This window comes from Salvelinus alpinus, chromosome 5 (assembly GCF_045679555.1).
Source record: "Salvelinus alpinus chromosome 5, SLU_Salpinus.1, whole genome shotgun sequence".
Classification (NCBI taxonomy): domain Eukaryota; kingdom Metazoa; phylum Chordata; class Actinopteri; order Salmoniformes; family Salmonidae; genus Salvelinus; species Salvelinus alpinus.
Window position 1 is genome coordinate 53,508,501 of NC_092090.1, and position 13,238 is coordinate 53,521,738.

At 41.4% G+C, this 13,238-nt stretch overlaps 1 protein-coding gene across 3 annotated transcripts in view; it reads right to left on the reverse strand.

The window, feature by feature from the left end:
* Window positions 1-8,877: 8,877 nt before the first annotated feature.
* Window positions 8,878-13,238, reverse strand: part of adam9a (ADAM metallopeptidase domain 9a) — a 90,560-nt gene continuing 86,199 nt past the window's right edge. For 2 of the 3 annotated variants that reach the window (XM_071402277.1, XM_071402279.1), the window contains exons 21-23: window positions 12,954-12,983; window positions 11,650-11,717; window positions 8,878-11,548 (exon numbers count right to left, since the gene is read on the reverse strand). In XM_071402277.1, the coding sequence (XP_071258378.1) occupies window positions 11,488-11,548; window positions 11,650-11,717; window positions 12,954-12,983 (159 nt within the window). In that variant the 3' untranslated portion in view covers window positions 8,878-11,487. The remainder of the gene's footprint in view (window positions 11,549-11,649; window positions 11,718-12,953; window positions 12,984-13,238) is intronic. The other variant, XM_071402278.1, reaches the window with a different exon arrangement.

Sequence of the window (13,238 nt, forward strand, 5' to 3'; positions counted from 1 at the left end):
TTGAACATAGCTTAGGGTTAGTGTATTTAATTTATTTCAGACTCTCCTATACCATTATTCCCAACATCCTATACCCCATAGGTTGTAAATAAACCCTTTTTAAGATGATATAACTTGTATCATTATTATTGGTCTGTAAAGGCTGGACATTTCTCACCACTTATTTACGGAGAGAAATAAGAGGCTTGCTCTCCATAAAGTCTCAATTTATTTACAGTAGTGTGTTGATTAATTATTGCTTTCTTCGGTGAAAATACAAAATATGTATAAAAATGCCAAATATACCAAAAAGCTAAATCAAGCAGAGATTTATGACTATTTAATCATTACTGAAACATGCAAACTTGTCACGTCCTGGCCTTAGTTATCTTTGTTCTCTTTATTATTTTGGTTAGGTCAGGGTGTGACGAGGGTGGTTTGTGTGTTTTTGTCTCGTCTAGGGTGTTTGTACTGTCTAGGTTTCTTTTTGTAGATTTATGGGGTTGTGTTCATTCTAGGTGTTTATGTAAGTCTATGGTTGCCTAGATTGGTTCTCAATTAGAGGCAGGTGTTTATCGTTGTCTCTGATTGGGAACCATATTTAGGCAGGCATGTCCTTTGGGTATTTTGTGGGTGTTTGTTTCCTGTGTCAGTGTTTGTGCCACACGGGACTGTTTCGGTTTGTTCACGTTTATTGTTTTTGTATTTGTGTTCATGTTCAGTTTTCCATATTAAAACATGGACACCTACCACGCTGCGTATTGGTCCGATCCTTGCTACACCTCTTCAGAGGAAGAAGAGGATGACAGCCGTTACAAAACTACAAACATTTAACTAGTTAATAATAATGAATACAAAAGTTAAGAGTTGGCTATAACATGAGTATAAACAAAGTGAGTGTGTGCATCTGTATTTTTACTCCAATCTGGCAACCCTCATAAAATTCAACATAGCCTTGTATAAAATGCATAATGAAGAAAATTGTGTAATGTAGGCTGCACAAAATATGTAATGCGTTATGAAGAAAATCGTGTAGGACAACTGTTGCCTACAGGGAAAAAAGTGTCTTTCTGACGACAAGTGCACCAATATCCCAAAGTATTAAGCGAAAACAAGCATAGAAAACAGTATTGGCATTAATAAACAAAACAACTGTCACGCCCTGACCTTAGAGAGCCTTTTTATGTCTCAATTTGGTTTGGTCAGGGTGTGATTTGGGGTGGGCATTCTATGATTTTGTGGTTCTATGTTTTGGCCGGGTATGGTTCTCAATCAGGGACAGCTGTCTATCGTTGTCTCTGATTGGGAACCATACTTAGGTAGCCCTTTTTCCCTCCTGTGGGTAGTTAATTTTGTTGGTGGCATTAGCCCTGTTAAGCTTCACGGTCGTTTTTGTATTGTTTATTGTTGGCGACATTCCATAATAAAAAGGAAAATGTACGCTCACCACGCTGCACATTGGTCTTCTTCCAGCAACGGCCGTGAAAACAACAATGTATGGCTACTATTATATCATCATTATTTTGGTGACAACCAGGTTGATTAACAATATTGGGTTGTTAACACGTTTAAAAATATATATATATAAATTATTGTGGGACACAAAAAAATGCAGTGTAGAACATCATTGCCCATCATGCATTGCGCTAATAACTTTCTAAATATTGTTCCTTTGTCCATTTCCTATTTTTTCTATACAGTTGAAGTCGGAAGTGTCACGATTTCCACCGAAGTTGGCTCCTCTCCCTGTCCGGGCGGTGCTCGGCGGTCGTCGTCGCCAATCTACTAGCTGCCACCGATCCTTTTTGCTTTTCTTTTGGTTATGTCTGTTTTGTGTTTTCACCTGGTTTCATTTTGGTTAAATGGGGGGGGTATTTATCTCGACATTTCCTTTGGATTTTTGTGCGGTATTGTTTTTGTTTACTGTCAATTTGGGTTGTGTTTTTCGCTAGTTCATGTTTTACAGGTGTTTTTCCCTGGACTGTGTCTTAATGGGTTTCATGGCTACTGCTGTAGTCAGGTGTCCTGTGATTTTTGAGCTGGTTGATTAAATGCCCTTTTCATCCTGAACTTTCCTGCGCCTGACTCTACACCCACATCTCCTTGGGGAGTTCTGACAGGAAGTTTACAAACACCTTAGCCAAATACATTTAAACTCAGTTTTTCACAATTTCTGACATTTAATCCCAGTTGAAATTCCCGGTCTTAGGTCAGTTAGGATCACCACTTTATTTTAATAATGTGTAATGTCAGAATAATAGTAGAGTGATTTATTTCAGCTTTTATTTCTTTCATCGCATTCCCAGTGTGTCAGAAGTTTACATGCACTCAATTAGTATTTGGTAGTGTTGCCTTTAAATTGTTTAACCTGGGTCAAACGTGTTGGATAGCCTTCCACAAGCTTCCCACAATAAGTTGGGTGAATTTTGGCCCATTCCTCCTGACAGAGCTGGTGGAACTGAGTCACGTTTGTAGGCCTCCTTGCACGCACACACTTTTTCAGTTCTGCCCACAAATTTTCTATAGGATTGAGGTCAGGGCTTTGTTATGGCCACTCCAATACCTTGACTTTGTTCTCCTTAAGCCATTTTGCCACAACTTTGGAAGTATGCTTGGGGTCATTGTCCATTTGGAAGACCCATTTGCGACCAAGCTTTGACTTCCTGACTGATGTCTTGAGATGTTGCTTCAATATATCCACATCATTTTCTTTCTCATGATGTCATCTATTTTTTGAAGTGCACCAGCCCCTCCTGCAGCAAAGCACCCCCACAACATGATGCCGCCACCCCCGTGCTTCATGGTTAGGATAGTGTTCTTCAGCTTGCAAGCCTCCCCCTTTTTCCTCCAAACATAACTATGGTCATTATGGCCAAACAGTTCTATTTTTGTTTCATCAGACCAGAAGACATTTCTCCAAAAAGTACAATGTTTGTCCCCATGTGCAGTTGCAAACCGTAGTCTGGCTTTTTTATGGCGGTTTTGGAGCAGTGGCTTCTTCCTTGCTGAGAGGCCTTTCAGGTTATGTCGATATAGGACTCGTTTTACTGTGGATATAGATACTTTTGTACCTGTTTCCTCCAGCATCTTCACAAGGTCCTTTGCTGTTGTTCTGGGATTGATTTGCACTTTTCGCACCAAAGTGCGTTCATCTCCAGGAGACAGAACGCGTCTCCTTCCTGAGCGGTATGACGGCTGCGTGGTCCCATGGTGTTTATACTTGTCTACTATTGTTTGTACAGATGAACGTGGTACCTTCAGGCATTTGGAAATTTCTCCCAAGTATGAACCAGACTTGGAGGTCTACAATTTTTTTTCTGAGGTCTTGGATGATTTCTTTTGATATTCCCATGATGTCAAGCAAAGAGGCACTGAGTTTGAAGGTAGGCCTTGATATACATCCACAGGTACACCACCAATTGACTCAAATGATGTCAATGAGCCTATCAGAAGCTTCTAAAGCCATGACATAATTTTCTGGAATTTTCCAAGCTGTTTAAAGGCACAGTCAACTTAGTGTATGTGAACTTCTGACCCACTGGAATTGTGATATAATAATAATAATAATAATAATAATCTGTCTGTAAACAATTGTTGAAAAATTATCTGTGTCATGCACAAAGTAGATGTCCTAACTGACTTGCCAAAACTATAGTTTGTTTACAAGAAATTTGTTGAGTGGCTGAAAAACGAGTTTTAATGACTCCAACCTAAGTGTATGTAAACTTCCGACTTCAACTGTATATATTTTCACACCGAGGTTGGAATAATACTGTGAAATTATCATAATTCACTTTTAGTGTAAGAGCTGTTTGAAAAGACCGCCTGCAATTACAACTTGCTGTCACGACTTCTGCCAAAGTCGAAGCCTCCTTGTTCGGGCGGTGCTCGGCGGGCAACGTCACCGTTCTTCTAGCCGTCATTGATCCATTTTTAATTTTCCATAGGTTTTGTCTGGTCTTCCTACACACCTGGTTTCAATCCAATTCATTACCTGTTGTGTATTTAACCCTCTGTTTCCCCTCATGTCTTTGTCAGAGTTTGTTTTATGTTACGTATTCGTGTTTTGTATTTGGTGCGCGACGGGTCATCGTACCCACTTTGTTTCATTGTATTTCATGGTTTTGGAGTTGTGCTTTAAGTTATTAAACTACTCCATTCCACCAAGTTTTGATTGTCCTACGCATGACATCCCTGCCACCTATACACACGACTATGACACTTGCTTGGGTGGGTGTTTTTTTTTAAACCATTAACAAAGAGTTTTCCCAATAGGGCACCGACGACCGGTTCCAGTAAGATAATTCTCAATGTAATCACCCATTGTGATAATAAATATTAACGATAGCGATATTACTGTGCCACAAACATTTCATTTTATCCCGAGATTGCAAGATAATTTGCATGTTGATGTAGTGCCCATCGGTTATGAATGTTTCAGCCTCTGTTGAGAATTCATGTTCTTACCATCAGTTACTGGTGCAAAGAGCACCAAAAAACGATGCTAACCATGAGCTTTGTGATCTGCATCGTTCAATCACAGAGCAGATACAAGTCACGTGATCCGCGAGCGAATGCATACGTGTGCGCCAACAGCACGTCACTTGCATCTGCCCCGTGATCGGATACAGCAGCTATTGCACTGCATTATGTGCTCGCCGACAGATCACGTGACTTGTATCTGCACTGTGACTGGACAACAAAGATCTCAATGCAGTGTGAGAGGAGTAGTTTGTTTGCCTCCTAACTCCGGTTATGTACACTACACAGTCTTGTTGTACCCTATTTTTAAAGGCGATTTCTAATAATTTGAATTAATGATTCACCCCAGAGACTCGGAAGAGAAAAGGTTGAGAACCCCTGGTCTATGGTCCAGAAGACTACAGATACTGTGGAACTACTTTGTGAAAAGCAGAGCGTAAGATTCATATGAGAAAACTATCGTTGCACACAGCTATATTACAGTGCCTTCAGAAAGTATTCACCCCCTTGACTTTTCCATATTTTGCTGTGTTACAGCCTAAATTTAAAATGGATTCAATTGAGATGTTTTGTCAACGGCATACACACAATACCCCATAATGTCAAAGGGATTTCACCATGAGGCCAATGGTGACTTAAAAACAGTTACAGAGTTTAATGGCTTTGATAGAAAACTGAGGATGGATCAACAACATTGTAGTAACTCCACAATATTCACATAATTGACAGAGTGAAAAGGAAACCTGTACAGAATATAAATATTCCAAATCATGCATCTTGTTTGCAACAAGGCACTGAAGTAATATTTTCCTGAATACAAAGTGTGATGTTTGGGGCAAATCCAATCCAAAACATTACCGACTACCACTCTATATTTTCAAGCATAGTGGTGGCTGCATCATGTTATGGGTATGGTTGTAATCGTTAAGGACCTGGGAGTTTTTCAGGATAAAAAATAAACGGAATGAAACTAAACACAGGCAAACTCCTAGAGGAAAACCTGGTTCAGTTTGCTTTCCACCAGACACTGGGAGACAAATTTACTTTTCAGCAGGACAATAACCTAAAACACAAGGCCAAATATAAACTGGAGTTGCTTACCAAAACGACAGTGAATGTCCCCGAGTGGCCGAGTTACAGTTTTGACTTTAATCTCCTTGAATATCTATGGCAAGACCTGAAAATTGTATAGCAATGATCAATAACAAATTTGACAAAGCTTGAAGAATTTTGAAAATAATAATTGTCAAATGTTTCACAATCCAGGTGTGGAAAGCTCTTAGAGACTTATCCAGGAAGGCAGCTGTAATCACTGCCAAAGGTGCTTCTACAAAGTATTGACTCAGGGGTGTCAATACTTACACTACATGACCAAAAGTATGTGGACATCTTATTCCACAATCATGGGCATTAACATGGGCATTTCTGTACAGCACTTCGAGATATTAGCTGATGTACGAAGGGCTATATAAAATAAATTTGATTGAAATAAACTTGATTGATTAATATGGAGTTGGTCCCTCCCTTTGCTGCTATAACAGCCTCCACTCTCCTGGGAAGGCTTTCCACTAGTTGGAACATTTCTGCAGGGACTTGCTTCCATTCAGCCACAAGAACATTAGTGGGGTCGGGCACTGATGTTGGGCAATTAGGCCTGGCTCGCAATTGGCATTCCAATTCATTCCAAAGGCCTTCGATGGGTTTGAGGTCAGGGCTCTGTGCAGGCCAGACAAGTTCTTCCACATCGATCTCGACAAACTATTTATGTATGGACTTTGCTTTGTGCACAGGGGCATTGTCATGCTGAAACAGGAAAGGCCCTTCCCCAAACTGTTGCCACAAAGTTGGTTGCACAGAATCGTCTAGAATGCCATTGTATGCTGAGGTGCTAAGATTTCCCTTCACTGGAACTAAGAGGCCTAGCCCGAACCATGAAAAACCACCCCCGGACCATCATTTCTCCTCCACCAAACTTTACAAGTTGGCACTACGCATTGGAGCAGATAGAGTTTTCCTGGCATCCGCCAAACCCTGATTTGTCCGTCGGGCTACCAGATGGTGAAGCGTGAATCATCACTCCAAAGAACGCATTTCCACTGCTCCAGAGTCCAATGGCGGCAAGCTCTACACCACTCCAGCTGACGCTTGGCATTGCGCATGGTGATCTTAGGCTTGTATGCGGCTGCTCGGCCATGGAAACCCATTTCTTGAAGCTCCCGACAAACAGTTACTGTGCTGATGTTTCTTCCAGAGGCAGTTTGCAACCGAGGACAGGCGATTTTTACGCGCTACAGCACCCGGCGGTCCTGTTCAGTGAGCTTGTGTGGCCTACAGGACCACTTAGCAGCTGAGCTGTTGTTGCTCCTAGACGTTTCCACTTCACAATAACAGCAGTTATAGTTAACCGGGGCCGCTCTAGCAGGGCAGAAATTTGACGAACTGACTTGTTGGAAAGGTGGCATCCTATGACGGTGCCAGGTTGAAAGTCACTGAGCTCTTCAGTAAGGCCATTCTTCTCACAATGTTTGTCTATGGAGATTGCATGGCTATGTGCTCGATTTTATACACCTGTCAGCAATGGCTGAACTAGCCGAATCCAGTAATTATTAGGGGTGTCCACATACTTATGTATTCAGGCCGCTTCACTTTTTCCACATTTTGTTACGCTACAGCCTTGTTCTAAAATGTATTGTTTTTTCCCCCTCATAAATCCACACAAAATACCCCCATAATGACAAAGCAAAAAACAGGTTTAGACATTTTTGCAAATGTTTATAAAAACATCTGATAAACCATTTACAAAAGTATTGTAACGACCCTGGGTTTATAAGCGCGGAAATCGACTCTGCCGTTCGAGCATGCTTTTGCGGCACAGTCGATAGCGCGCCGGACCTCAGGCTAGAAGGTCGAGGGTTCGAGACCTGCCCCCTGCTGTTTCATTACATTGGTGTCAGAAATGGGATCGTACCTTGCATCCACGACAGTGCATGTGCTTGGCCGGTGAGCGCGTTCCTGTAAGACGTAGAGTTGCAAGCTAGCACGAGGACGCGCTCTTTGAAAGGAGGGAGTAGTGTAACAGCCCTGGGTTTATAAGCGCGGAAATCGACTCTGCCGCTTGAGCATGCTTTTGCGGCACAGTCGATAGCGCGCCGGACTTCGGGCTAGAAGGTTGAGGGTTCGAGATCTGCTCCCTGCCTGTTTCATTACATTGGTGTCAGAAGTGATCGGACCTTGCATCCACGACAGTGCGTGTGCTTGACCGGTGAGCGCATTCCTGTAAGACGTAGAGTCGCAAGCTAGCACGAGGACGCGCTCTTTGAAAGGAGGGAGTAGTGTAACGACCCTGGGTTTATAAGCGCGGAAATCGACTCTGCCATTCGAGCATGCTTTTGCGGTAGTAGATAACGTGCCGGACCTCGGGCTAGAAGGTCGTGGGTTCGAGACCTGCCCCCTGCTGTTTCATTACAGTATTCAGACCCTTTCCTCAGTACTTTTCACACCTTTGGCAGCGATTATAGCCTGGAGACTTTTTGTCCTTACGGAAGGTTCTCCCATCTCCACAGAGGAACTCTGGCGCTCTTTCAGAGTGACCATTGGGTTCTTGGTCACCTCCCTGACCAAGGCCCTTCTCCCCCGATTGTTCAGTTTGGCTGGGCGGCCAGCTCAAGGAAGAGTGTTGGTAGTTCCAAACTTCTTCCATTTAAGAATGATGGAGGCCACTGTGCTCTTGGGGACCTTCAATGCTGCAGACATTTTTTGGTCCTCTTCCCCAGATCTGTGTCTCGACACAATCCTGTCTCGAAGCTCTACGGACAATTCCATCAACCTCATTGTTTGGTATTTGCTCTGACAACTGTGGGACCTTATATAGACAGGTGTGCGCCTTTCCAAATCATGTCCAATCAATTGCATTTTACACAGATGGACTCTAATCAAGTTGTAGAAACATTAAGGCTGGTCAATGGAAACAGGATGCACCTGAGCTCAATTTCAAGTCTCATAGCAAAGGGTCTGAATACTTACGTAAATATCATTTCTTTTTTTAAATACATTTGCAAAAATATCAAAAACCTGTTTTCACTTTGTCATTATGAGGTATTGTGTAGATGGGTGAGAAAAACATGTAATACATTTTGAATTCAGGCTGTAACAAAATCTGGAATAAGGGGCATGAATACTTTCTGAAGGCACAGTATATGGGGAAATCTTGTTTGATGAGAATGTAGCAGCCTGGATAGGCCTAGTCAACTAAAATAAGCAAAAATGTACAATATGCATTATCATGGAATAACTGCACACATTCAGCGGTGTGAGAAGGCACAAGGGCCTTCTCAGTCATTAATATCATAGACATGCTTTTAGTACGAAGCTTAAAATACATATATTATAATGTTATACATTTAAATGATGGCTGCATTTATGTGAGTATGTGGATTTTTATTTCATATGCATTACAAAAATCACCACCACCAATTAGTCCAATCAAGGCAGCCATGACTTTCTTTGAATCACAAAGTGTCAGACATTTTCACTATTGCCAGCTATCACATCATCATATACAGAGAACCTGGAAGATGTAGGAAATGCAGTTCAAATCAGGCCAATCAAATCATTTTCACATTCTGCAAACATAAAACGTGAAATGTCAACCACATACGTGCATGATCCTCAAACAAACATTTGTTAAAAGTCTACTTCAGCATGTAGCCTGCTACAGTATGACACGTGATGACATTTGTTCTTGAAGAAGTCAGTCTTTATTGTGGCTAAGGAAGTTGGTTGTTGTATGCAGCATCAAAGAGGTGGGAGGATTGCCATATTGCTATAGGATGCCTCAGTAACGTTTATGCAGGCAGTGTCTTTCAAATGTCTGAGACAGGATGCTTCTAAAGCCACATGACCTGCCGCCTTCCCGTCATTGGAAAATCATCATGTCCGAATATACAGTAAACACATTTCAGAATGTTCACCAGTTTTCAATGCATAGGCCATTGACCTCGATATAGTTTCTCAAAATGCAAACATGGCATGATCACATGAAATGTTACATAGCCCTTAAATATTGACTTATTTTATGTTATATTTTTTTCAAACAAATCAGGGATACAACAAAACCAGTCAAATAAAATGGACACACATTAAAGTGGCAATCAGCAGCGGAAACAATAAAGCGATCAATGGGTATATATCATTAATTCATAAGTCAAAAAATGTATGTAGCTTGGGTCTAAGGGAATTCCATAGTGACAGCTTGCGAGATAAGTCATGCACTAATGACGGTCTGGTCGCAAGTGCAAGTTTTTATTTATAGTATTTTTTGGGGCTCCTGTTGGGGCTCCCAAGTGCCGCAGCGGTCTAAGTACATTTTGGGGCTCCCGAGTGGCGCAGTGGTCTAAGCCACTGCATCTCAGTATTAGTGGCATCACTACAGACCCTGGTTCGATTCCAGGCTGTATCGCAATCGGCTGTGATTGGGAGTCCCATAGGGCAGCGCACAATTGGCCCAGCATCGTCCGGGTTAGGGTTTGTCCAGGGTAGACCATCATTGTAAATAAGAACTGGTTCTTAACTGACTTGCCTAGTTAAATAAAGGTTCTGATTGATTGGTCACTGTTTGCGTCGCAGAAAAGTGAATAAACTATTAAATCCAGTTTTTAGATGCTACCTCCCACCTCAAATCAAAACCAATTATGGATTCTATATTGTGTTCTCATTTTGCGTGAACACATGGCTGTGTTTCACACCTGTCTGTCAAGCTAATCCGCCGCGCAATATAGGCACCATGCGGGAAGTTGAGAAAATGTGCGCACACAAAGCGAGAACAAAACATTGGCATCCATATTAGATTTTGTTTTGGGGAGGAGGGTTAGCGTCTAAAAATGTGATTTGATAGTTTCTTCACTGTTCGGCGATGCAAACGGCAACCTATGAATCAGACCTGTCTACCGATTATGGATGTCATTTCGGACGCCGTCACGCATGCTGCTTGCATGTACGGTCATTGAACCATGGTTTATCTCACAAGCTGTCGCAACCGAATGCCCTTAGACCCGGTTTATTAATCAAATTATTAATAAAGGTGCCTAAATTTGGGCAATCCATTGGGGATAATGGCTAAATTGGAAAATATAAGTATCCTATAAAATGTATTGAATAGAAGAACTGTAACAAAGGGACAGGCTATGAATATCTGTATTGGGTCACCAAATGCAGAAAACATTTATCAGTCAAAAGGTCCAGGTGTAATCTAGCTCATTATCCAATATGTTCACGATATTGTCTTAATTTCCAAAAGGTGAAAAATGAAGATAGAAATCCAGCATGGTTTTTAAGCTAAATTAACGGCAACATAAGATTAAGGTTGTAAGAGCAACATTATTGTACTGTATGGGACACACTTATAAGACAACTAATTCAAACCAGATTTAATACTGCAAAACTTTAAATATCTGCGGGTTATCAAGTGATGAAAGGGTGCATATTACCATTAACCAAGTGAAAATAAAAAAAAAGTTTTATGTTAAACTCATGTGGCCTGAATCTGATAAAAGCATCTGAGGAGTCAAAACTGTCTTCAGGGAATAAAGAACACAAATCATCATACAGTAGGACCAAAGAGAGGGTAAACTGCAGGCAGTATGATCCAAACCAGGTACATTTCTGCAGTATCAGTTAAGCCGGCGCATGGATTACATTCCCACCAGCACCATCAGGTTTGTCTAAAATGTTAATTAAAATGTTTTACTTAACCAACACAAACTCCCCACTATGATCATCAAGGGCTTGTGTGTCATCATCTTTACATTCCTATGACAGTTGCTCAAGGAGAAGTGAAGTGTATGCAATTGGTAGCAGCGGTCTCATGTAGCCAAACATCTCTGCTTCTTGCAACAACAACAAAAAAGACACCTTGGAGTGGATCAGAAACGGGTCCAGTTTGTTTTACAACTCTGTATTGCAGGTGTGCCTCTTATGTCAAGTGACTGCATTTCATGTGTGGATTTTGGCTGACCGCGTTTCCATGGGCTAGACTGGGGGTGGGGGCGCAGGTCTTTGAGGCACAAGTTGTGTTGCAGCAGGTGTTGGTCTAAGAGAAAAATAAACAAACATTTGTCAATTGAGGGCTGACGCTTACATCATATAAAAAGGTAGGCCTAATGAGTAGTAAGTAGCAAGTACAATCTTTACCTTGAATAGGGAGGAGGTGGTCTGACAGCATAAGATGGCACAGAGACGGTCCTGCTCGTCTGCACAACCTGCAATGAACATAAATATCACTCTCAGTGGAAGGTAACACCAAAACAACTTCAGCATAACAATTGTGAGCCTATGTTTTGGGGTGCAGGTAATGGCAGCTGTGGGTGGGTGTGAGGGTTAGGAATCATAACTGAGGAAAGATTGTAATGCAGGGATGAATACATGAGTAAACTCACTAAATAGTAGGATTCCCCAACTAACATTCAATAAATACAACATACCCTCAAAACTCCTATTATTTGTCTATTTCAAGTTTACTAACATATTTGACTCTTATGTGGACAAAAATCTCCATTCCATCAAGATGAACAGAAAGTCTGCAATTGAAGTGAATAAATGTCTATATCCTGCTTTGAATTTGCCCTGAAAATGTGCTGCAATTTTCCACCACAGACAGAAGAGGTGGCAGAGAGACAAACATGGTGACAGAACAGAAAACCGATAAACACAAAGTAACTTGCTGTGATCTTACCACCAAACCTGGGTCAAATATAAAAGTAAAATACTTCCAAATGAGGTGTGCTTGTTTTCGCTTTGACTGTACACTTTTGGGACTATTCCATTGGTATAATTGTACCAGGCAAACTAAATCATGTGCAGCACAAGTACTTTAAAGTATTTTTTATATATTTTTAAGGATTTTCTGTATTTTATTGTGCAGAGGAGAGATAGATGTAGTGTGTGTCACAAAGGCATTGTGCCAGATTCGAACCCATGCACATGTGCAAACGGGTGTTGGTGGCAGCGGCACTAACTGCTAGATCACCCCAGACAAGATAACTGAAAGTATTTTACATTTGTACGTGACCCAGGTCTGGTTACAACATTGATTAGTATGGGAGTAAATGACTAAGGTTAGGATAGGACAGCATGCGCCCTACAGCAGAACAGCGGCAATTCAAAACTCCTCAGTTGAAAAGGCTGAGCCACGTTGCATTACTGCTGTGTTTCTGCCACTCCAGTGGGCTGAGAGAGAATCCTCTATTTAATTTGGGTACAGTAGATGCCAAAACATTTAGCATGTATAGTTACATAAGCACATTCCTCATTTTAAACTTTACTATAGAAGAAAAGCCCAGAATAACACAGAAAGCCCAGAATATTCGAGTGGTGTTCAAATATTTATGTTGTGTCATATTCAGCAAAGCCCCAATGATTGGTAGAAAAGGAGAATAAAAGGGAATACAGAAGCAATGCCCCACAGACCCTCTTAAGAGCAAATGTGAGTATTTTACCTCCTCTGGTGGTAATAACTGAGCTTGGTGCTTTACATGGGGAAAGAAGAAGAAGCCTCGTCATTATCAAACAAAGAATCCATCAATACAGGTCTGTGTCACAAATGGCACGCCATTTAGTGCATAAAATTTGAACAGGACCCATAGGACTCAACCAAAAGTTGTGTGTGTAGGGACCCTGATCAAAAGTAGTGCACTATGGAATAGGAATTAGGGTACTATTTGGGACTCAGATTAGGTCTATGACTTTCAAGACAGTGAAATATCACCAAGACCTGGTCACAC